The sequence below is a fragment of the Eschscholzia californica genome, unplaced genomic scaffold (genome assembly GCF_041429995.1).
Source record: "Eschscholzia californica isolate CP2 unplaced genomic scaffold, dmEscCali1.0.p SCAF_1, whole genome shotgun sequence".
NCBI lineage: Eukaryota > Viridiplantae > Streptophyta > Magnoliopsida > Ranunculales > Papaveraceae > Eschscholzia > Eschscholzia californica.
In genome coordinates, this window is record NW_028238198.1 from 22317005 (window position 1) to 22342114 (window position 25110).

Genomic DNA, 25110 nt, shown 5'->3' on the forward strand with positions numbered 1-25110 from the left:
ACAACAATATAAATTCTTGCATATTGGGTTAATCCAAGTAGGTTTGAAACCTGCTACCCGTTTGGGTTTAAACACGTCCGCAATTATTTGTGTACGTGACAAAAGACACAACAAATTTCATGATTCATTGCTTGGAATAGTGGAGTCTAGTCTTTGTGACGGACCCATATTCTTTTCGTGTTTTCCAAATTTTACTCTGTCGTTAAACGACCCCACAATTATGCACTCTCTTTGCCTTGACATTAAATCTGATGGATTTAATATGATGCAAGGAGCTGAAAACATAATCCTTATTTACAGGATTCAGTATAAAGTTATGAACACCGTAGTACCCAAGATGAAAAATATTATACAAGATCAAAAGGGGTCTACTACTTTGTTTATAACCAATTTAGAAAAAAGTAATTTAAAGGTCCCAAAAACGATCACATGGGATCAGGTTAATTTACCTGAAAACTGGATACTTGAAAAGGCTAATGAGCCTGTTAAAAAAGATAACCGTGAACTCGAAGAAATCAAAGAGTTCCCTGACGGTGATGTTGAAATTGTCTTCTCTAATCAGAGAATTGCAAGGCTAAAATTGGAAAGCCTAAACAACAAAGTTATTCCAGGTAGAAGTTCTACTTCGTCAGTTCCAACAACTAATTTTGAAAAAATTTCTGGAACAAAATTTACCTCTGACGGAGTAAACCAACCTGAATATAGGGTTAATTTACCCACTTCTGAAATTAATAGTGAAAGAACATCCCCCACTCCTTCTGATATGGGTTATTATAGCCTTTCGCCTATAACGATCCATGAAGAAGAAAAATTCAAATTTAAATTTCCTTTTAGGGGACTTCCAAAAGAATTATTTTATTCCAAAGAAAACAAATTTAAGAGAACATGGTTTTTCCTTGCTAAAGACTCTAAGAGTCATGAAAAATGGTTTTCTCGCTATAAAAGATTTTTAATAAAAAAAGGAGAAGTTATTGATTTCTTCATTTTTATGGAACAATGTTATGAAAAATTTCCTGACTTCGAGGATCAAGATTTCATATTTTCTCTTGAAGCTTCTTATAAGAATTTTATTGCTAAAAATGGAAAAGTTTTTAGGAGTGTTCATCCTCCGGAAACCCAATTAGCAATAAGAATCAACAACGAAGAAGTTGTAGCAACTCCTTACAGGAAAAGCGACAACATTGAAGCTGTTGTTGAACAAAACAATTTTACAAATTTAACTCTCAGAACAATGGGAGATCAATTAAATAGAATTGAGAAAAATATTGATTTTGAAAAACAAGAAAAGGCTTCAAATGTTTCTAAAAATTCAGAAACTACTTTTGAAGAAAAGGTTTTATTCAAACCAATGAGTTCTGAAAACTTTGATTTCAAGATGGATCCTCAGAATTCCGAAATGGTTGATGAGATTATGAAAAGATTAAAAAATCTTGGAATTAAAGACAATGAATGTGCTCCTCTAGAGACACATGAATCAGATTATAATTCTGATGCTTCTTATGATGAAGCAGAAAATTCTTCAAGGACAGAAGATAAGATCAATCTTCTGGAGAATATGTTCTTATCAGAACAAAAAAATAATGAAAATAAATTTCAAGTAAATAAGCTTGCATCTTCCTACAAGAAGAAAATGGCTTATAATATTCCTGCAAAGCCCTATTATCATAGGCCTACACCTGTAGATCTTCAATTAGAACAACATGATGAATTCATGACTGTTCAATTTGATGGAAAATCCATTAATGAATGGAATATAGATGGCATGTCAGAATACCAGATACAAACAGTTTTGCACTACATGACTATGTATGCAACTGCTTGTAAAACACATGGTAATTCTGATCAAAATATTGCCAAAGCCTTAACTCAAGGATTTACTGGTCAATTGAAAGGATGGTGGGATTTCTACCTTCCTGAAGAAGCCAAAATACATATTTCACAGGCTATTAAAACAGAAGTTAGAGATAATCAGCCTGTACAAGTTACAGATTGTGTCAATACACTTCTGTATACAATAGCAAAACATTTTATTGGCACTACATCATTGCTTATTGATAGATCTCAAGAGCAACTAATGAATTTAAAATGTCAGAACTTATCTCAGTTCAAATGGTATAAAGACGTATTCTTTTCAAAAGTCTTCACCAGACATGATAGTCAAAATGATTTTTGGAAAGAGAAGTTCTTATCAGGACTACCTCATTTCTTTGCGGAAAAAATACGCAATCGTATTAAGCAAAGACACAATGGAATTATTCCTTATTCCGAATACACTTATGGGGATTTATCCTCAGAAGTGGTTGCTGAAGGCATTAATTTATGCAATGAAATAAAATTACATAGACAAATCCAAAAAGAGAAAGTCCTTGGCAAAAGAATTATTGGGGACTTTTGTGAGCAAATTGGCTTACCACCTATTGGAACCTCTATCGAAAATAGAGGGAGAAAGACTAATAAGGTCTATGCCAAGCAGAAGTATTTTCCTCAACAGAAAAAGAAAAAAATTTTTAGAGGAAAGAAAAGGAAGTCTGAATCTGAGAATAATTCTCGGCAAAAGACTATCCCGGTCTGCTGGAAATGCCAGAAACCTGGCCACTACGCTAATAAGTGTAGAATGAAAAAGAAAATCAATAGCATGAATATTGATGAAGGCCTTAAGAGGTCACTTGAAAAATTACTTCTTAATGAAGAAGGAAAAAATTTTAAAGTAGCCGCTATTGCGGAAGACAATTCTGAGGAGGAATCATCGTCAGAGGGATCTGTTGATCAAACAGAAGAATCTGAGGATGACTCTTGCGAAGGAAATTGTGATTACTACAAAGCCTTATGTCAGGCAAATGGTCTATTTCCTTTAACAAAAGAGGATAATTTCATCCTTGACCTTATTGATCAACTTTCTGATCCCATTGCTAAAAGACAAATGCTTCAAAAGTATTTAGAAGATTACAATGGAAAGAAAGGTGACAAAAGGTTAAAATTTGAAGAACCAGAGACTTATAGTCTAAAAGAAATTTTACAAAGAGCTAAGGCTTCAACATCAAAAGAAGAAACTCCTGGAGAATCTTCTCGCATTAATGAATTACTATATGAAGTCAAAGTTCTCAAAAGAGAAATTAATACTCTTAAATCTAGAGTAACTTCTCTTGAAATTAAAAAGGATAAATCTATTCCTTCTGAGTCTGATTCTGATCATGAGTCAAATGAAGAAGAATGGAATTCCTTAAAGGAAAAATTAAATACTTTAACATCTGTTAAAGATAAATCTGCAAAAGACGAAGGATCTTTGAAGGATGAATCTTTAACATATGTTAATATGTTAGACAGGGTTATTACCCATAAATGGCATATTAAAATTAAAATCATTGTTCATAGAGAATATACTCTCTCTGCAATTGCCATGGTAGACTCTGGAGCGGACTTAAACTGTATCAATGAAGGATTGATACCCTCCAGATATTTTTCAAAAACTACTGAAATTTTAAATGCTGCAGATGGTAGAAAAATGCTTGTAAATTACAAGCTACAAAATACTGCAGTTTGCAATAATGGAATTTGTTTAGAAATGCCATTTATAATGGTAAAGAATCTTTCTCATGATGTTATTTTGGGAAATCCTTTTCTTCACATGTTATATCCCATTAAAAACATTAATGAGAAGGGTATAACAAGTTCCATTAATTCTCAAGAAATTACATTTAATTTCGTTACTGAACCTCGTTATCACGAGATTGATTTGTTACAAAAGAAAATTCAAAGAAAAGAAAATTTTCTTAACTCCTTATCTCAGGAGATCAGTTACATGAAAATTACTGAAAAAATCAAACATCCTTTAATTCAAAGGAAAATAAATGATCTTCATGATCTTATTGTCAAAACAATATGTTCTGAAATCCCCAATGCCTTCTGGGAAAGAAAGAAACATATTGTTAGTCTGCCTTATGAGCCAGACTTCAATGAAAGGCAAATTCCCACTAAGGCTAGACCTATTGCTATGGGACCTCGCCATTTGGAAATTTGCAAAAAAGAGATTGATGAGTTATTACTCAAAGGTTTAATTAGAAAATCATACAGCCCTTGGAGTTGTCCTGCATTTTATGTTGAAAATGCTGCTGAACTTGAAAGAGGTGTTCCTAGGCTTGTAATTAATTACAAACCTCTGAACAAAGCTCTTAGATGGATAAGGTATCCAATCCCTAATAAAAGGGACTTATTAAATCGGCTGTTTTCAGCCAAAGTTATGTCCAAATTTGATATGAAATCTGGGTTTTGGCAAATTCAGATAGATGAAAAAGATAGATACAAGACTGCATTTACAGTTCCATTTGGCCACTATGAGTGGAACGTAATGCCTTTTGGGCTTAAGAATGCCCCCTCAGAATTTCAAAATATAATGAATGACATTTTCAGTCCTTATACGTCATTCTGTATTGTTTATATCGATGATGTTCTAGTGTTTTCTGAAAATATAGATAAACACTTTAAACATCTTCAAGCATTTATTAATGCCGTCAAACATGCTGGTTTAGTTGTGTCAGCAAAAAAGATCAAATTATTTCAAACAGAGATAAGATTTCTTGGCCATACCATCAAAGAAGGGACTATTTTCCCTATTGATAGAGCTATTACTTTTGCAGATAAATTTCCAGATGAAATCAAAGAAAAAACTCAATTACAAAGGTTTTTAGGAAGTCTTAATTATATTTCTGACTTCTATAAAAACTTAGCAATTGATGCTAAGCCTTTATTTGACAGGCTTAAGAAAAATCCTCCTGATTGGACTAATGTTCATACAGAAGCAGTCCAGAAGATAAAATTAAAGATTAAGGAAATCCCTTGTCTTGCCATTGCTAATCCAGAAGCTTTTAAAATTGTTGAAACTGATGCTTCTGAATTAGGCTATGGTGGAATCCTTAAACAAAGGATTAATAACAAAGAAACCCTAGTAAGATTTACTTCTGGGATATGGCAAGGGCCAAGGAAAAATTATTCCACAATTAAAAAAGAAATCCTTTCTATAGTTCTGTGTATACAGAAATTCGAAAGTGATTTATTAAACCAAAAATTTTTGGTTAGGGTTGATTGTAAGTCAGCCAAAGATGTTTTAGAAAAAGATGTTAAAAATATAGCATCAAAACAAATTTTTGCCAGATGGCAAGGCATATTGTCTGTGTTTGATTTTGACATTGAATTTATCAAAGGAAGTAGTAATTCACTACCTGATTTCTTAACTCGTGAATTTTTGCAGAGTCATGAGTAAAAAGCCTGATAATGGCAAAGGGAAAGCTAAATTTGCAGTTTCTCCCTCAAGCGCGGGTTCTCAGTCTTATAAGACTATGATTGTTAAAACAACGGAACAGCTTAAAGCTGAAGCCTTAAAGGCAACTCCTAAGGAGTTAAAATTAAGAGAAGATGCTTATTTAGCAGCAATTCAGTCTAATCAGACTAATGAATATATCTATCCATATATTCCTTACACTACTATATGGATAGCTCCTATTGAGCTAAAATACGCTCATCTTTCTCCGGTAGAAGCTTCTTCCTTTTATCTTAGGGAATCAGCGGACCCATTCCTTTATCCTAAGGAATACAATTTTTACTGCGCAATCCTGCAAGTAACTCAATCAGTGGAATTTGATTCTGTCATAAGGTCAGGCGCAGAATGGGCTTATTCTAAAGCCTTTATTAAGAAAGTTGTTACCCCTGAAATTTGGCAGGGTGATTTATTTAAATATCATGAAATACCCAGAGCTGGAAGAAGAGAGTTGGATAAATATTGGTTTAACTACTTCGACTACATAAAAGCCTGGGAAGGGGCCTTCTGTTATGAGAACAGACTAAAGAAACACAGTTGGTTCCTCCAATTTCGTGATTTCAACACCACTAATCTTCCACAGTGGTTTATTAAATGGTTTTACACTTGGGGATCACACCCCATAATTTTCCCGGACAAAGTTAGAAATATATTTGATGATTTTATTAAATCTAACCCATCACTAAAAAATCCCGAGCTTATCTTTGCAGCTCATTATCAGGTTCCATGGATAGTTAGATGGGACGTTGTTATTGCAAATTGTCCTATTAAAAAATTTGAAATAACAGTCTCTCATGTCCCTTATTTGGGAAGAAGAATTCTTATCAAATGGTGGGATAAATTTGAATTCTTTAAGGATTCAATATTTTCTGCGAAGGGAATTATTTCATTTGAACCAGCACCTCCACCAAAGGCTCCTAAAAAGGATGTCTCGGATCTTCTGAAGGAACTGCTCGCTTCATCATCAAAGTCAGACCTAAAGAAGCAGTTGAAAGAAATTCTAAACAACTCATCTGATGAAGATGAAGAAACTGAAGATGATGACTCTATGCAAGATTCTCAGGACCCATTTGCATAAGAGTCTAAATCTCAATCATGATCGCTTTTATTAAAGTGAAGCATTTTGTCTAAAGAAGAATATTATTATATTCACACTTTAAGGTGTCGGCATAAAATGCCAGTTATCTTTTGTAGAGAATCGTGCTTTAGCAGTGCTAATAACCTGGCGATGGGGCCCAATGAGCACCCGGGGTTACTATTACCAGCAATAATGCGATTCCTTTACTGTTACCAGCAATGATGCGATTCCTTTACTTTACTAAAAGCAATTGTAATACGTCATTGCTTATGTATTTTGTTTTGTTGTTTTGTAAGTGCTCCATCTATATAAGGAGACTTAGTTTATTTGTAGAAGCACCTTGTAACCTTGTAACCTTGTAACCTTGTAACCTTGTAATCTTGTAAGATAACAATTCTAAACTTTGAATAACATTCTCTTTCTCCACCATAACTTTTCTTCCCACTTTATTTAATATTTTAAGTTCATCACTCATTCTTCCATGATCCTGTACTTGAAATGGATCGGCCTCTCCTGAGACCAGACTCGACCGAAACACCGAGTTAGGTTTGGCCGAGTTTCTCGTCTATCTCGGTCGATTCAGATCAAAACCAAGATGAACCTACTTGGCTCGGCCGAACAACATCTTCAAACTTTTTGGACTTTTTTTTTATAAACTTTAAATCCTAATTGCATATTAATTACAATCTCAAAAAATTAGATCTTAATTATTTATTACCTTATTAACTAATTATGTTCTCAATCAATCTAAGATAATTAGCAATAATATAGTATAAATATTCTAGGTCTTTTACCTTATAAAAACTTTGAAAGTTCTACTAGATTAGGAATGCAAAATGTTTATAAAGTCAGAGAAAGTAGTACAAACTAAGATATAGAACTAAGAAGAAGTGAAGAACACAAGAACATTCAATGCTCAAAGTAAATGAAGGTGATTCTACTAGAGAAAATCGTTGCAGGAAAGTACAGTTAATGTTTCGATTGAGTTTCTCAGCCTGACTCGGCCTCTGATCGATCTCGACCTTCGTTCGGACCGTGACCAACCACATAGATTAGAAATAATTAAGGGTAAATTTGAAAAAAAAAATGTAAAATTAACTTCGATATAATTGTTTGATGGGGCTAAAAAAACACAACAAATATGTTGAGTGTCAAATAATGAGTTGGTCATATATGGGGGCCATTTAGTAATTCCCTTTTTAGAAAAATTATATGGATCTTTAATCGTTTAACTCACACTCCCAATCTTTTAATGGATGGACATTCTACTTCACCACTTATACTGGTTGAACACCCCCTCTACATTCTAGAGGTCTGAAGTTCGATTCTAATAGAATTAGAAATCTATAATTTATTTAATTGGGATATAAATAAGTAGAGATAGAAATAATTAGTCTATCAAGCTAGTTAGAATGATCTTTTTTTTATGAGATTGATTAGAGTGATCTTAACTGTTTTTGTGTGGTTTTTAGGACTCAATATGTTTTTCTGATTGGTAGTAATTATAAAGCTCACTTCATTCATAATGTATTCAAGTCATGTAATGATGTAATTACTCTTGACAAAGAAAGTGAATTTAACAAAAAATTGATGGACATCACATCACGTATTTTGTTTGTGACCTCAGTCACCAAGTTTACATGCCCACTCCGTATGGGTATTGTAATCTTCAAAAATCCAACCGCTAAGATATGTAACACGCTAGCGGATATACACAATTGCACATTTGTTGGTTGAATACTTATTCCAAAATCAATCATTTTCTAGTTTGGAGATGGGTATTCACCCTCTTGAACTATTTAACTATTTAATTTATCTATCGTTTACACAAAATAAATTGTTCTAGATGATTTTTAGTTATAACTACAGGGGGAGTATCTATTTCGCCTTTAAGATATTTGTATAGCTTTCATAGACAAGTAACAATTTTACAATTATCTATATAACAAAACACAAAAGTTGTGACTAGGACAAGCTGAGTTAAGCTGACTAGGACAACCCACCTATTTAGATTTCTAAAAGCTGAGTAGGCAACCCAACTTAGTATTCGGAGTCCTCTCAACTTCTATCTCTCCCCTCCAACAACAAATTCACGTAAATCTCCGTTCATTAAATTGGTTTCTTGATTAGAAGATGCATTACACTAATTTTCTTCATTCACCCAAGGCCAACCCAAATGCCCCCATCTCCATATTCAATTCTTCAGTTACCCTATTAATTAGTAACCTCATTATGTTATCCTATCTAACCTTCCTCACAGCAGTACAACATTGACTCCATAATTTGTCGAAGTGGGTTTATTTTTCAATTTTGCTTGTGAAAATGATTAGCAAAGATGGTGAGCAAATTATAAGCACAATGTGATTGATTTTCAATATTTATGTATGATTTTCTTATACTTCAATGGAATTTAATAAACTTAATGACGTGAAACAAATATCATTAACTTTCGTAACTCATGGAATCAATTTGTTGGACTAGTTTTCTTAAAAGTTTTGTAATTTACTATTTCGCTCATCTGTTTTTACGGTCGAACGGTAAAGGATATGAGTGAAACTTGAAACGATCGAAGATTATTTTTTTAATCTATTGACATTTGGACTTGCACTGTGCCGGAGGCACGGGCTATCTTTAGTCTATATAACAAAACAGGACTTGGATTGCTGACTCGGACAAAATGAATGCTCAATGACGGGGACAAAATAAGTATTTGGATTATAGTATTGATCGGAGTTTACCTTCTTTGAATCCCGACCTTCAATGTCACATTTTTCTACTTTTCTCCCCTTTTAATTTCATTACTGTAATCTTTATAACTACACATTAACAACGTATCAATGTCAATAGTCATTTTCTTTCTCAACAGGCATGTCTTTCAATTGGTTTCATTCATATTTAGTATTTCTTAAATTATTGATTTGTATTTGTAGCTAAATCAAAATCATTTATCATACAAGAAAAACTCTCTCAGTTCCTACTAATTTAGCTTTCTTCTTTCTTTCGTTCATTCTTAATTGTAATCGAAATTAAAAAAATCTATTTCAACGCCATCTCTTCCTATGTTGTTGATTCTTATTCTTATATATATATATATATATATATATATATATATATATTTTTTATCTGTAAATTCTCACACTCACTTAGGGGTGGGATTTTAGTCCGAGGCCCGGATCCGCCCACGGACGTCCGGGTCCGCCACGGTCCGTGGACGCCCGGTAACCGGCTCGGACATAACCCGACCGACCGGGAAGAGTTAAGTGGACGGACGCGGGCAACAACCCTTACCCGGCAGTCCGCCCGCGTCCGCCCGACCGAAAGACCGTCCGCCTGTCCGGATGTGTTTCGTCCCTTAGATTAACTAGGGTTGTGATATAGACCGTTAGATTAATAAATAGGTCAACATATATAAATGAGTATTGAAACTTCTAACCCAATAACCCATTCTAATCGACCGAACCTCTCTCTATCTCTGCTGCCTCTTTTTGTTTCCTCCTCAGATCTTCTTCTTCTTCAGTTCCTAAACCCTAATCGTTCGAAGATCTTCAGTTCCTAAAGCCTAAACATCTCATTCTAATTGACCGACCGAATCTCTTAGTCGAAGATCTTCACGGACATGTTCTCTTCGAGATTTCGAGCCCTTTCATCTTTTAATCTCTGTAAGTATCTTATTATTCTTCTTAGTCTATTACTCTTCTTTTATTATTATTTTCATTCTAATCGACTGAATCTTTGTTCTTGTTCTCGAATCTCGACTAAATAACTATTTCCTAAAACCCTAGATCTTGTTCTCGACTGTTCGTCGATTGATTATCTTTTTCTTTTCGAGGTTTCGAACCCCTTGAACTTTAAATCTTTGTAAGTATCTTCTCTAACCCTAGTACTTTTGTTTCGTTTTTTCATTTTCATCTTCGATTATTTGCTAAATCTATTCTTCAACTTCATCTTCAGGGGAGTATCTTCAACACTTCAAATGTCTAACTATGTAAGTCTGTTTTATTTTATTTTTTTGTTTCTCTTAATCTTCGATTTGTTTTAGTTTTTATCTAATTCTCTGTTTTCTATGTTGTATCATTTTTTTCTTTAGTTTTTGTATCTTCTACTGACTTGCTAATTGTCTATTTTTTTGCAGAACAACATACAGATCTTGAGTTCTTAAATCCTAACTCACAGTATCACATTCTTACTTAAGTACTTATAGTTTTATTGGGTTCATCACTTCATCTTTTACATCACAAGCATCTCTATAAGTATCACATTATGTTTATTCTTCTTTTTGGATGAATCAGATGCATGAGTTTATGGTATGATGCATGATTATGTGATGTTTGTTAATTTCTGATGGTGAAATGAAATCTAGCTTAGACTTGTGAAGGTGGGCTCTAGAATTAACCTCATAACGCGATATGGTAATTGAGTCGCTTCTGTTTATGATGGTCGATTCGGAATCCGCAACATGGTCTATAGGATTTCTTACTAAATGATGATAAATAATTCATGTTTGTGATGGTTAGTTGAATTAAAATCTGATGGTAAATAGAAATCTAGTTTAGACTTGTGATGGTGGGCTCTAGAATTAGCCTCGTAACGCGATATGATTCCTTGCCGATATTTGGTAAGTTGAGTCGCTTCCTGTTTATGATGGTTGATTTGGAGTCCGCAACATGGCCTATGGGATTTCTTACCAAATGATGATGTGTTGCTCTTGCAACTGCCAACTAGAGTGTTGCTCTTTGTTGTTGTCGACTTGTTGCCTGATGATGTGGTGTTGTAATGCTGCTCCTTGATGCTGCTCAATGCTGCTACTTGAATCTTGATGATGCTATACTTTATGTTTTGCGTGTGGAATTATGGATATGAAACAGTTTAATGTGTAATCTTTTGTTTTAGATGTGACAGTTGTATAAATAATGGCGAGTCAAGACTTCAAATCAAAGTATCGACATAATATGTCCAAGTCTTTACAAATATCGACCAAGTGATAATTCTATGAATTTTACATCCTAGTTTCTTGTTCATTGCTTATTTGTATTTAAATGTAAGTAGTAGGTTAAATCTCTAATAGTTTAAACTGAAGAAGAATATTAATATATTGATATTTTTGTTCTGTTTTGGGCTTTATACCCGGTCCCGTCCGACCGATGTCCGGAAAGTCCGGCAATAAAAACGGTCATGGACGGGCTTTTTCACCAAGTAATTTCCGTTTAGTCCGACCGTTTAGTCCGAATGTCCGAGCGGTCAATGATAGCATGTGTCCGTTCCGCCCGGACCGAGAGAGTAGTTGTCCGCGGACTGCCCGTCCGGTCCGATTCCCACCCCTACACTCACTCCCTTATTTCATGGTTTAGTTTTCAGTTACTCTAATTTTTGATTTTTTAGGAATCCATGAAAGTATGCAAACAAACATTCAAGTAGGAACGTTATAAAACGAGTTTGCCTCAATTGTAAGGCACCTCTCAACCTTCATAACTCGATAAACAATCTTTTCGACTTCAATATTTTGTAGATTTTCTTCATATCAGTATTTTGTAGATTTTCTTCATATTTTAACACAAAAAATAGGTAAAAACAGTGGAGATAAATGAAAATCATTGTCTGTTATGGTAAGTAATTTCTCTTAAAAATTTATGAACCAATCCAATTTTGTTACTTCTTTGTAATTGCAAGTTATTGGTTTTCATGATGAACTTTATTTATCAATTTTAACTTTTTGTAACTGATTCGTCTTGGTTCATCCACCTATGACTTACCCCAAATTTTTTATTATTTTATGCTCGCATATTTTGTTTTCTACAGTTCACCATCGTAGTTATTTGCACCCTCAATAACTGTTTTCTTTCCGTATATATTAGCCTAAATGTTAATGTTACTCATATTTTTTCGTTTCTTTGTTGATGTTTAATTACGTCTTTGTAAACATAAATTCTTTTTATTACTTTATTCATCTTCACTGATTTTTATTCTTCTTTGCTTACTGATTCAACTATTCTAATTTTTTGGCTTCAATTTTCATAATTTAATATTTTGTTATTTTGCTGCTTTAGCCGTGACTTTCTGCGATTTTCCCTTCAAACTAATTATGCAAAGACTTTTATATATTTTTTATTTGTTTTAATTTTCAGTGTGGTGTTAGTGTTTCGGTTAATTTTGGTTATTTGATCATAGTTTGATTTTGTTCATGTTAACTACTTGACAAAATTGTATATTTTTCATGATTTGTTGAACTAATTACAGGTTTTTTTTAGTTTATTTCAATTTTATTTTCTTCATTGTTTTTGTGTTTAAGTTATATTTAGTTTGGTCTGTTTAATCTTTCTCTCTCATTAAATCTATTTTCACATAAACCGTTCGCTTCCCCTTATCAATTTACTAAATATGAGTACTTAATTAATCTTTTTTTGTCAATATCTTATTAGAAATTACAATTTTTACTTTGTGAAAACTATTACACATATTATAAATGTTTATTTCACAAACTGTTAAATGTTGTTGTTATATCTTTATTGTTATGTTTTTTCAAAAATCGCGGACTATAGACTAGCTACCATATATACATATAACGTGTGAATGCATAAAGTGCTCAACTAAGACGTCATGTTGTAGGCACGGGTTATGACTAATGTATATAACAAAGGACATAGGTTTTCTGTCATAATTTGACAATCTTAAATCTTTCCATTTAAAGTTTTCACACAATTCTGTTTTCCTTTCATCTTCTCTCTCTTCAAACCACTCAATAAAATATCCACAGTTATTCTTTTAGAATTTGCAATTATCATTTTCAATGTATTTTTTACTACTTAAAAATCTCCAAACGACCAAATTGTATGATTAACATGTCTTTAAAAAAAACATGTGCCTTGGACACAGTCTATACCCTAGTGTTCATTTAACCTAAGACATTATTGTATCAATGTGATACAATGTTTTTTTTTTTACGAAGGAAATGTGATAAAATGTTGCCACAATAAAAAAGAAAAAAGATATGGTATCTTTGAATTTATATTTGAGTATTGTTCACCTACTTAAGTAAAGAACTACCGAGGATATTAACGTTTTAGAAGTGAAATTTACGTTATAAGTTTCTGAGCTCGTATTTTTTAACCATGGGATGTTCCCCACGCTAATCTTGAGGTCATTGAATAATGAATAATATTATTTAATTAATTCTTGAAAGCCCCCTAATGTATGACGCATGGAACTTCTGATCCCTTAATGTGTCCAAATGATCTTTTAATCCCTTAAACAAATCATTTGACCATTTTGTACTTCCTACTTCCTCCAACTTTATCGTTCAGTTGTGTTCTCTTTGCCTTGTGATTCTATGAACTCTTAAAAAAGTAAGGCATTGTTTTTGACCTTAATAGTTTCAACTTTCAATTAAGGGAGATTATAAAAGTATAGGTTTAGCAAAGGAGAGTCTCACCTTCTCTTAATATTTCTATGAAGGACGTAAAAGAAGAGTTCTATGATTCTATCTTCCCCTCATTCATAGTATCTGATATGGTGAAGAAGAGTTATGACTTGTTACAACTATTCTTCAATTCCGTATTTATGGCATTGAAGTTGTTATGACTATGATGGTTGTAGTGATGTTAAAAAAAATTACATTCGTAGTAAAGATGCTTTTGGTACTTAAGAAGTTGGAAACCAACACCATTGAGCTTGAGAGATAAGAGAAAGAAGCATATAGTGACAAATAGAGGAAAAAATACTTTACAGATCAACGACGGAATGTTACCTAGTTTGGAGGTTAAAGGTCCATGGGTTAAAGTAGGAGCTAAAGAAAACTACTAGTCATAAATTAGGGGCTTTTGAGAAATTACCTTATTATAATTTCCTTAATTTATATTTATTTTCTTACCATTTTAGAAATCTTTGGGGATTTAAAACCACCCTGGCACCCAACACCATTAAACCACATATCTCCATTCTTCTTCCTTCCTCACCAACATAATCACCACCACCACCACCAAAGTCACCATGAAGGATAAGGTAGTTGTTCTAGAGTTTGAAGAAACCCCACAGAAGATCTCACTACCATCATCTTCATCTTCTTCCTCAAAAAAAAGTAGTAACAGTTTTTCTTCAACATTCATTAGTTCTTGTTGCTCGACAAAATTCTCAATCTTACTCCTCACAGTTTGTGTTGTTATCTTCATTATTTTCCAAACCCAATTCTTACCAAGTAGTGGAAGTACTTCTTCATCATATTCTTTCTTACAAAACCTAAACAAACTTGTTAACAATAATCTCAACCTAAATTGTTCATTAGAACTCAAGTCAATGGTGTCTAAACTTCGTAACTCCGTTACATTTCTACCCTTAAAGGATTTACGATATGCCGATATACCCATGCAAGGTCACACATGGTTCATGAGTTCCATGTATGATACACATGAAGAAGGTGAAGCTCAATACCAACACTTCCCATCTAACACCTCAAAGGGAAGATTACTATGCATTATGGGGCATGATACTCATGACGGATCGTGGAACTCGTACGCCTTAGCCTACCCGGAAGCTCTGCCAGAAAATGCGACGTTTTTACGTGGACTAACATTTGTGTCAAATAATCACTACAATTATGGAAATATATGGCATGGGCTTTCAGCCATTTATCCCTTTGTTTCATGGCACATGAGCAAAAAAGGAGAGTGTAAAATACCTTCAAGGTGGGTTTTATACCATTGGGGTGAAATTAGAAGTAATGTGGCTCCTTGGTTAGAAACTTTAATGGAAGCTACTTTTGGTAAAAGGGGTGTAAATATTGAAACTTTTAAAGGGAATGAAGCAACTTGTTTTGAAGAAGCTGTGGTTATGAGACATAATGAAGGAGGGATGTCTAGAGAGAGAAGGATTGAAACTTATGATATGTTAAGGTGCAAAGCTAGGGTTTTTTGTAATGTTAGTTTAGAGGGTAGGGTTGGGGAGATTGGGTTGACAATGTTTATGAGGACAGGAGCAAGATCTTTCAAGAATGAAAGTGTTGTTAATGAAATTTTTGAGAAAGAATGTAAGAAGGTTGAAGGTTGCAAATTTAGAGTTGCTTACTCCAATAATCTCACCTTCTGTGAACAGGTTAGTTCTTTATTAATTAACTAATTAGTACTAATTTTTCTCTAACTCTTCTATATCTTTTCTGGACTATTTGTTGATTTGGCTCATTGTCTAACAAAAAATTAACATGGCCCTGTTTATGTGAAGAATGTCAATTAGATCTAGAGATCATGATTTAAGTTTGAAGGTTAAAAATGTGGGTGAATTTGTTAGTTGATTTGATTTAAATCATGAATTTTATATAGTTGAAAGTTAAAACCATAATTATGATATGTAATTTTTGATATACAACACCAATTAAGGTTTGTAACACTCTAAATGGACTAGATCTAAACTATCTATCCTCAATGTTATATTTTCATAATTTGGAAGTCGTATGAGAAAAATGCAACTAGAGACTTCAAAAGCCAAGATTTATTATGCAGGTTATGTTAATGGTGATTAGAGTGTGAAAGTGCTTTGAATATGGGTCCACGTCTAACCTGATTTGCGACCCCAAAAACCGTTTTAAGGCCGTCGACCCGAAATTTTAGCGCAACCTGTTTACTTATGTTTTCCCTTATCTTATAAGAGGTTGTTATCAATGTAAAGAGTATATCCCAAGTTCGGTTTTCGAGAAGAGGGTTAAGACGAGGTTGAGTGCTAGGGTTTAGTTAAATACAGAATACTAAAATCTTCGAAAAATCTCTGTAATCTTGTTCTTAACTTATAGTGAAAATTATCGCGTCATTGTACACCGGATATTAGGTCTCACCAACTGAACCACGTAGATTTCCAGTATTTATGTGATTGTTTAATTCTATTAGTGCTTTTTTTGGTTTGCTTGTTCTTCGTCATAACAAGTAAGATAACTAATTTTGATTGGGCACAGGTAAGATTAATGAGTTCAACAGACATTCTGGTATCTCCTCATGGGGCACAACTAACAAATATGTTTCTAATGGATAAAAACAGTAGCATTATGGAGTTCTTCCCTAAAGGGTGGTTAAAACTGGCTGGTGCAGGACAATATGTCTATCACTGGCTAGCAAGTTGGTCAGGTATGAGACATCAAGGCGCATGGAGAGATCCCAATCCTAATCTAGATTATCATTGTGAGTTTCCCGAAGATGACCGCCGTTGTTTCACAATCTACAAGAGCGGAAAGATCGGTTACAATTCAACATATTTCTCTGAATGGGCGTCAAATGTCCTCAATGAGGTAAAGAAAAATAAAGACAAAAACCAAGAACAAGAAATGAAGAAATCGGAAGCCCTCATTGGAATTAGATCGCAAAATCTTCAATCGAGTAGATGTACTTGTGGTTAACAAGTAGGGCTAGTGGATCGAAATCGAAACAAAATAAGGCGCATACTAGCAGATGACTTAAAAAAAAAAATTTGAAATCATAATGCGAAGAATTCAGATATATGTCTCATGTAAAAAAAGTCAAAAAATGAAAAAAGATTAAATTTACTCTTGTAAACTTTTCTTTTGTATCTTCTTCCGATATTCTTAGAAAGCTCTCTCTAGACTCTAGAATTTGACTATCGTTGCGAAGTTGCAACATGGAGAACCATTTCCGGGTCGGTGGCGTGCATCTAGGTTCCACTAGGTATATTTATATTCTCATTAAAAGAGTTCATAAATGCAACCTTAGCCGAATGCAAAACCCCCACATTAAAAATCTTCAATCCAATGGTTAATAAACAACAATCAAGCTATTGATTTCCTTGAGTAACTCACATTGAACCTTGGACTCATTAAAATATAATAACCTTCATTACTCCCTCTCTCTCTCTTTCTAGTTTTCTGCAAAGTAAACTACTCAATGAACAAATTTTAACAACTTAAAACTAATCTTTTATGGGTTATATTTTCTAAGTCAAATAAAATATGAAAAACCTCAATCTTGAATTTCAAGCAAGATCCAAATCTCATTTTTGCTTGATTCCTTCTTTATGGGTAGTTTTCATCAAAAAGAACAAATCATGTAATTAGCACAAAAGATTTTCAGAGATGGATAGAAAAAAAGATGTCTTCTACAAATCAAAGAGTTTCAACATCTATAGTTACTCAACAAAGCTTTTAGTGTTTCTTTCTCTATCATTTCTTTTACTTCTCATTCTTTTTGATATCCAATCTCTACAAAAACCTTTCTCTTCTTCTTCTTCCTCCTCTTCCTCCCTTAAGTCATGGTCTCTGAAGCAATGGCAGAAAGTTTTCTTTGATATGAATCATTTTAATTACTCAAACGAGCTCGAAAAAATGACAATGAAGCTTCGTGATTCGGTTACTTTCATCCCTCTAAAGGATACAAGGTTTAGTGAGACGGCGATGGAAGGACACACTTGGTTTATGAGTTCAATAGAAGATACAATAGAAGAAGATGAAGTAGAATATATTAAGTTCCCATCAGAAGCATCCAAAGAAAGACTACTCTGCTTATCAGGGCGTGATTCTCATGACGGAGCGAAGAACACATATGCATTAGCCTGGCCAGATAGTCTTCCTGTTAATGCTACTCTAATGGAAGGCTTGACTTTCGTCTCAGATACGTATTACGATTATACTAATCTGTATCATGGGTTGACCAGCATGGCACCTTTTGTGGGGTGGAATAAGAGAAACGGGTGCGAACAACTATCCAGATTGGTACTTTTCCATTGGGGAGAGCTTAGGACAGAGATGGCACCATGGCTTGAAAAACTAATGACAGCCATATTTGGGGAATTTAAAGTAGAAGGGTTTGAAAGTGGAAATGGGCCATTTTGTTTTGAGAAGGCAGTTGTCATGAGACATAACTTGGGAAGAATGGGAAGGGATAAGAAACTTGAAACTTTCGATCTTTTGAGATGCAAGGCTAGAGCTTACTGTAATGTAAATGTAACGGATAGACTAGTAGACGTAAATGAAAAATCGGTACCCATTATTCGATTGACATTGATGATGAGAAAGGGTGCAAGATCGTTCAAGAACGAGTCTCTTGTGATTCGTATATTCGAGAAAGAGTGTGCAGAGGTAGAAGGTTGCAAGTTAACAGTAGTTCATTCAGAAGACCTCAAAAGCTTCTGTGATCAGGTATTTGGTATTTCCACCTTCTTGGTTACTAGTACGTACCCATAACAATTCCATTCATAGTGTATCCCATAGATATTCTAGATTTGAGATTGCGTCACAGATGAGACTTAGTCTGGTAGAATCTCCTCTGTAAATTAAACTGGCTGCACCAGCCAAACCTGACATTATTCGATCTACACAATCACATCCATAGACATTGTAATCGTGCGAAACCTAAACAACTTAGAATTAACAAAATATCAATAGAAACAAATAAGTATTTAGCTTGTGTTTGTTCATTTGTTTCAGGTAAGAGTGATGAGTAATACCGATATTTTGGCGTCACCACACGGAGCACAGATGACAAACATGGTGTTCATGGATAGAAACGGTAGTGTGATGGAATTTTTCCCAAAAGGATGGTTTGAGTATGCAGGGGTAGGTCAATATGCACACCACTGGGTAGCAGGTAGTTCAGGGATGAATCACCAAGGTGCTTGGTGGGATGAACAAGGAGAAGCCACATGTTCTTATATTGAACAAGATCATCGATGTTTTTCGGCCTACAAGAATGGTCTAATTGGGCATAATGAGACTTTTTTTAGTGAATGGTCTAGGACAGTTATTAACAAGATGAAGATATGGAAGTCAAAGAACTTGATAATCTCTCAACCACAGGTCTGCTCATGTTAATAGTCTTGTATTTTAGATGTTTTGGAATACCTTTTTTAGGCTCTAAGACTCGCAAAGCGAGTAAGGTAACTTATGATCCATCCGATTTGGTGTGAAGCCCTATGTGCCTCTCTACCGTGTAGATTGTAGACCAGAGTATGAATCCTACTGTGTCTCGAAAAAACTCTTCTTTCTTTTTGATAAGTTCATTTTGTTATAAGAACAAATGGTTCATTTTTATACTTGTTTGGTACGTGGGAATGGAATATGATTACTTCTTGCAACTTAGAAAGTCCTGGCAGGGAAATGTGTTATTGGGAAATCCATAAGAGTAGATTAAACTAACTGGTTGTTCAATGGTTTCCATAAAGACAGCACCCAATGTCCCTAATATATGAAACTGAGAGATAGCAAAAAGTAATGATGCAGGGGCACCCGGCGTGGACACTTTTTACCGTGGACCTAACGGCCACGTAGGCCAACCGGCCATATTGATTAGTTTAGAAAGAGTCCTAGTTTAGTAAGATTCATAATGAATCTAGGTTTAGGAAGTTGCATTATTTCAGTATTTCTATTATTTAGGAAAGTCCAGTTTGAGTCTATCTAGGAAAGTCCAATATCCTATAAAAGGATGTCCAGTATGTCTTTATTATACACATTGAAGAGAAAAACCATTGAAGTTTAATCAAGTTTATAGTTATTTAGAGTTATTTCATCGTTCTTTTATCGTTCTTTATCGTTATTTTATCGATCTTCGTTTACTTTTATTGTTTTCTTTTAATTCCGCTGCGTCTACATCATGTGGTATTCAGAGCCACCAAAGTTTTTGGCTAATGATTCTGGAAATTTTTTTCCAGACCAGTTAAATCAGTTTCAATCGTATTCTATTCGCCAGGAAGAATATATTCAATCAGATTATACTCATGAAGGAATAACGAATCGATGTTTATGCGTATCATGTTTGCATGCGAATAGAGATTCGTACGATTATCATTGGAATCCGGGAGAAATCGTACGAGAAAATCCATCACAACCTCTATCTTCTTATTATTCGACATCAACTGAACCACCACCACCAGTGTGTTATACAACATCACCTTCATCTTTTTATTATTATCCAACACCATCTTCTTATTATCCGACATCAACCGAACCACCACCACCACCACCACTTCACTCTTATTATACACCATATTCACCACTGTCTTCACCACCACCTTCGTACTCTTATTATACACCACCACCGTATTCACCACCTCTTATACAACCGTATTCGTCGCCAACACCAACACCAACACCAACACCAACACAACCATCCTCTCTTTCCTATTCCACAGCACCAACACTTCTACCCGAAAAATTCCAATCTTCTACTAAAGTTGAAACTCAGTTCTCAACCTCACCCAAACCCTATATTGACAAACTAGACCCAGCGTCTATAATGACATCAAATCAACCGTGTCAATTTACTTCCTCTGGCAAGCTCACTCAGGATCAATTGGTTGGGAGTCCTCTAAATTTCACGAGTCAATTGTTATCCACTAATCAGGGGATAGTACATGTGGATACAGGACAACAACTTTTTCAGCAACCGTTGGAATCGAGTACTCTCCATCAACATGAAATTGATGCACTACAATTGGATACAAATAATCCAAACGGTTTACTGCCATACCAGGTGAACCCCTCATTTCAATACTTGGATAATGGTGATCGGATTGATACTTCTTCGTCTGGTCCTCTTCCATCTCATCAACCTAATCAGTCATCTCTTGGTTTGGTTAATGATAACATGGATTATTTCTTCCAAAACCAAGACTTTACATATTGGAATTTAATGAACTCATCTCATGGCGCTGGAAGCAGCAACGGAGTACCAAAGATTGCGGGTTTTCTCGGTGTTGAGCAAATCGACAACCACAAAAACTACAAATCTCAAGGAACTATTGGAAATCTGCAGTCCTTAACATTGCCTATGGGTTCTGGTAAGGGTTCCAATATTAATGGTGAAGGTAGTACTAGTATTGGTGCAGGTACTAATGCGATTGAAGAAGCAAAGAAGAGAGCTATCGATACATCTGGGCAGCAAACATCGATATATAAGGGCGTAACGAAGCATGGATGGACCGGGAGATATGAAGCTCAATTGGGAACATTCAGTACCAAAAATGAAGCAACAAAAGCTCCTGATATGGCTGCAATAAAGTTTATAGGACTGGGTGCAGTAACTAACTTTGACATGAATCGGTACGACGTTAAAAGCATTTTCAAAAGCAACATATTGCTGATTGGAGGAGCTTCAAAGATATCACAGTACACTCAAGATGCAGAACCACTACGAAAGAGAGAGGAGATAAAAGCTATCGGTTCACACTTCTACGATGGAAATTTGAGTGGTTTCCAAGGTTATCCTATGGTTCAACCGTTTGAACAAGCTCACCCGTTAGTAGCTGTACAAAACCAACAAAGTTATCACTTGTCTCAAGACCCTCAAATTCATCAAAGTTATATGTATACTCACCTTCACCAGAACCTTAACAATATAATAATTCGAGGAATTACCCAGTTTAATCAATGGTTTTATCAAAACCAACACACAATACTTCGTGGAATAATACGTATGGGAACTTCTTATTGTGTAATGGGAAGCAATGGGAGCTCTAGCAATGGATACGATGAACCATGCTTTGGTAGTGGAATGTCCATGGTTGTGATTTCGCCGAGTAGTGATAATGTTAGTGGCATAGGGTCAATGACGGATCTTGGACTTGTTAAGGTTGTTTATGACGTGAACTCCATGGGGTATGGCTGGCCGGCACCGGTACTCGTTCGTGATAATGTGGAAGGTGCTGGTTCATTCACAATGAGGACTGATGAGAATGTGGTACTGGTTTCAGATACGGAGGAATTTGTATCCAACGAGTTAACAAAAGACATAACTCGGAAGGTATTCGATGAATTGTCTGTGAGAGTTGTTTCTACTTTTACTACAGTTTTTTCTGCTTATATTCATGGTGGTTGTGACGAGAAGGGCTTAGCGGTTTGCATGGCTAGGAAGGAAAACCACACAGTTGAGTTGGCTAAAGACCATTACTTTTGTGTTGCTAGTAATTTATGTCGTTCAGGAAGACTTACAACAATATATGCTATTGCGAAGAAGATGAGTGTAGACTTGGATTTTTCGACGGTTTTGAGTATAATCCTCTTCATCGAATTACTAGATGACGGGAGATGTAGAAAATTGTTGAAAGATTATTTCCCACAATCGATCTTCCGAGATTCCTTACAATATGAGATTGAAACTAATTATATAATCTACGATGGTGTCTTTTGGTTTTTATACACCTTTTGTGCAAAGTGGGAATTACGAATCGCCATAGCGGAATTCAGCGTATACGAGCGGCTCACATTGTTTTTTTTCATCGAAACGGTTCGGGACGAACCTCGTGGGAGAAGGGGAAGCTGATGCAGGGGCACCCGGCGTGGACACTTTTTACCGTGGACCTAACGGCCACGTAGGCCAACCGGCCATATTGATTAGTTTAGAAAGAGTCCTAGTTTAGTAAGATTCATAATGAATCTAGGTTTAGGAAGTTGCATTATTTCAGTATTTCTATTATTTAGGAAAGTCCAGTTTGAGTCTATCTAGGAAAGTCCAATATCCTATAAAAGGATGTCCAGTATGTCTTTATTATACACATTGAAGAGAAAAACTATTGAAGTTTAATCAAGTTTATAGTTATTTAGAGTTATTTCATCGTTCTTTTATCGTTCTTTATCGTTATTTTATCGTTCTTCGTTTACTTTTATTGTTTTCTTTTAATTCCGCTGCGTCTACATCAAGTAATCCCTAATATCGTCGACCATTGGTTAAAGTTCATTTTACAAATTTTAGGAAGAAGTGAACTTTTACAAAGAGACCACCCCTTTGAGAAAACAAAATATATTCACGGTGCACAAATTTGGATGGAACAAAAAATTGTTGGGAGATTTTATAGGTAATGGACAAAGTTGTTATAGGCGATTTCGGTAAAGACAATTCATAGTTTGATTAAAGGCAATGTGTGTTTAAGAGGCAATGTCTCATCAGAAGTTTGACCTAGCGGTACCAATCGGTGACCTTGACTAATTTTTTTTCTTTCATTATCTCTCTTCTTCCCTCTCATCCAGGGACGGATCTACATGCAGGCCAAAGGGGGCCATGGCCCCCCTTGACTTGCCGTAAATTGTTTTAGAAATGCTGATTGGTCTCTGGTTTTTCGTATATATAAAGTTAGAGTCATATTCATTACATATATGTAGTGTGGGTGAGATGGTAGAGGTCTGAGTTTTAGACGTGAGACACCTGGGTTCGAGCACTCGTAGACTTAGATTTTTCACTTTTTTTTTGTTCGGCCCCCTTGACTACTACTCCTGGTTCCGTCCCTGCTCTCATCTATCTATTTTCTCTATTGTCGGCGAAGGGGATCCGGAGGACCCCATAAATCTGTAAAACTGATATGAATCCAAAGTTGAAACAAATCTCAGAATAATTACCTACGGATTTCTAAGCAGGGCCGGCCTAGGTCGTGGTAGGCCTAAAGCGAACTCTGAAATTGGGGCCCTTTAAAGAATATAAAAAAAAATTTATATAATTTTGTTACCTTATTCCTATCATTAAGGTGTACTTACTTTTAGGTTATATTGTTTGGATCTATAAACAAAGTTTTTGTAAAAAAATTTTGAACAACTTAAAAACAATGTTTTGTTTAATAAAAATATAAATTTGGTGTCAAGTTTAACTAACATGAAATCCATATTAATTTCAAATACTTGTAAAAGTTATATATCTTACTTACCACTTTGTTTCAAATTAAAAAAAAAAAACGAGAGATCATTACATTACTTTAGTTCGATATCATGTTAATATCATGTGTACGATAAAATTAGGTTGAAAAGAACAAATTTCATTCGTAGAAAGTTAATTTTGTTAATATCATGTATACGATAAAATGTAATTTTCACCAAAAAAAGGTTCACATAAAATAACTACAAAATTTGTACAACTTTATAAGCAATTATGCAACGAATCACCATTGCAAATATTTTGATCACATAAAATGTTCAGAAATGATGCACATGACAAAAACTTAAAATATGACTTGCCAATGTTGATAAAAATATAACATGTAAAGAAAATAACATATATATATAACAAAAATTACTTACTAAAAGTAAAATTCAATTTGTATTGGTGATCAAAATTTCAACTAAAAAACATGATCAAGAAAATTTATTAAAATAAGCAATTAAATTAGAGATTTATGAAATAAATGAGTTGATATAGAAAATGAGCAAAATTATGTTGACAATAGGGATTGAACTCATGACCTTTTAAGCTTTGCCAACTGAGCTAGGCATGCATTTGGTGAATTTCACCTTCAGTTCCTATATATTCAAGTCTCTTGGGGCCCTCGTTTTTCATCCCTAGTTGGGAGCCCAAAGCCACCGTTCTGGTGGCTTTGGGCCTAGGCCGCCCCTATTTGTAAGTGTTGAGAGAGAAAGAGAAATGAGGCGTCACAGAAATAGCAAGCGAGATAGTCCCGTATAGCATGAAAGAACGTGAGATACCTTCATCTTACCTTACCTTGATTACACATAATTACGAATTTTACAAAGGCCATCGCTGTGGGGAAAGCTAAATATTTTCCGGGGTGTGAAATTTTAAAGGGAATATGTAGAATTTTAGACATTTTCCGGAGAAATAAATTTTAAGAGGAAAAAAAAAAACTCCACCTCACCTCACTCTCTCTCCACCTCACCTCTCTCTCCCTTCATCTCACCTTTTTCGGCCGGCGACCTGTCGGAAAAGAGAGAGAGAGTGGTGGGGGGAGAGAAGATGAGGTGGAGAGAGAAAAGTGAGGTGGAGATAGAGAGAGGTGAGGTGGAGAAGCTATTTTGCTTTCCCCA

General features: G+C 34.8%; 3 protein-coding genes across 3 annotated transcripts; all 3 read left to right on the plus strand.

Moving 5' to 3' along the window:
• Positions 1-14545: 14545 nt before the first annotated feature.
• Positions 14546-16915, plus strand: LOC147565184 (uncharacterized). The gene is made up of 2 exons (XM_086651682.1): positions 14546-15470; positions 16321-16915. Exons 1-2 carry the CDS (start codon positions 14676-14678, stop codon positions 16756-16758), a joined length of 1233 nt encoding a protein of 410 aa, XP_086507808.1. The 5' UTR covers positions 14546-14675; the 3' UTR covers positions 16759-16915.
• Positions 16916-17259: 344 nt separating this feature from the next.
• On the plus strand, positions 17260-19401 carry LOC147565185 (uncharacterized). Its single transcript, XM_086651683.1, has 2 exons — positions 17260-18510; positions 18799-19401. The coding sequence occupies exons 1-2, from the start codon at positions 17449-17451 to the stop codon at positions 19180-19182; spliced, it is 1446 nt and encodes a 481-aa protein (XP_086507809.1). The 5' UTR covers positions 17260-17448; the 3' UTR covers positions 19183-19401.
• A 1201-nt stretch (positions 19402-20602) lies between these two features.
• LOC147565186 (AP2-like ethylene-responsive transcription factor PLT2) lies at positions 20603-23207 on the plus strand. Its single transcript, XM_086648369.1, has 2 exons — positions 20603-22552; positions 23160-23207. The coding sequence occupies exons 1-2, from the start codon at positions 20603-20605 to the stop codon at positions 23205-23207; spliced, it is 1998 nt and encodes a 665-aa protein (XP_086504495.1).
• Positions 23208-25110: the final 1903 nt, after the last annotated feature.

Coding starts and splice junctions, on each gene's coding strand:
- LOC147565184 (XM_086651682.1), top strand. CDS start 14,676: ATGGTGTCTAAACTTCGTAACTCCGTTACATTTCTACCCTTAAAGGAT. Junction 15,471..16,320: donor ATCTCACCTTCTGTGAACAG/GTTAGTTCTTTA, acceptor GATTGGGCACAG/GTAAGATTAATGAGTTCAAC.
- LOC147565185 (XM_086651683.1), top strand. CDS start 17,449: ATGGATAGAAAAAAAGATGTCTTCTACAAATCAAAGAGTTTCAACATC. Junction 18,511..18,798: donor TCAAAAGCTTCTGTGATCAG/GTATTTGGTATT, acceptor CATTTGTTTCAG/GTAAGAGTGATGAGTAATAC.
- LOC147565186 (XM_086648369.1), top strand. CDS start 20,603: ATGACATCAAATCAACCGTGTCAATTTACTTCCTCTGGCAAGCTCACT. Junction 22,553..23,159: donor TCGCCATAGCGGAATTCAGC/GTATACGAGCGG, acceptor GAGATTTTATAG/GTAATGGACAAAGTTGTTAT.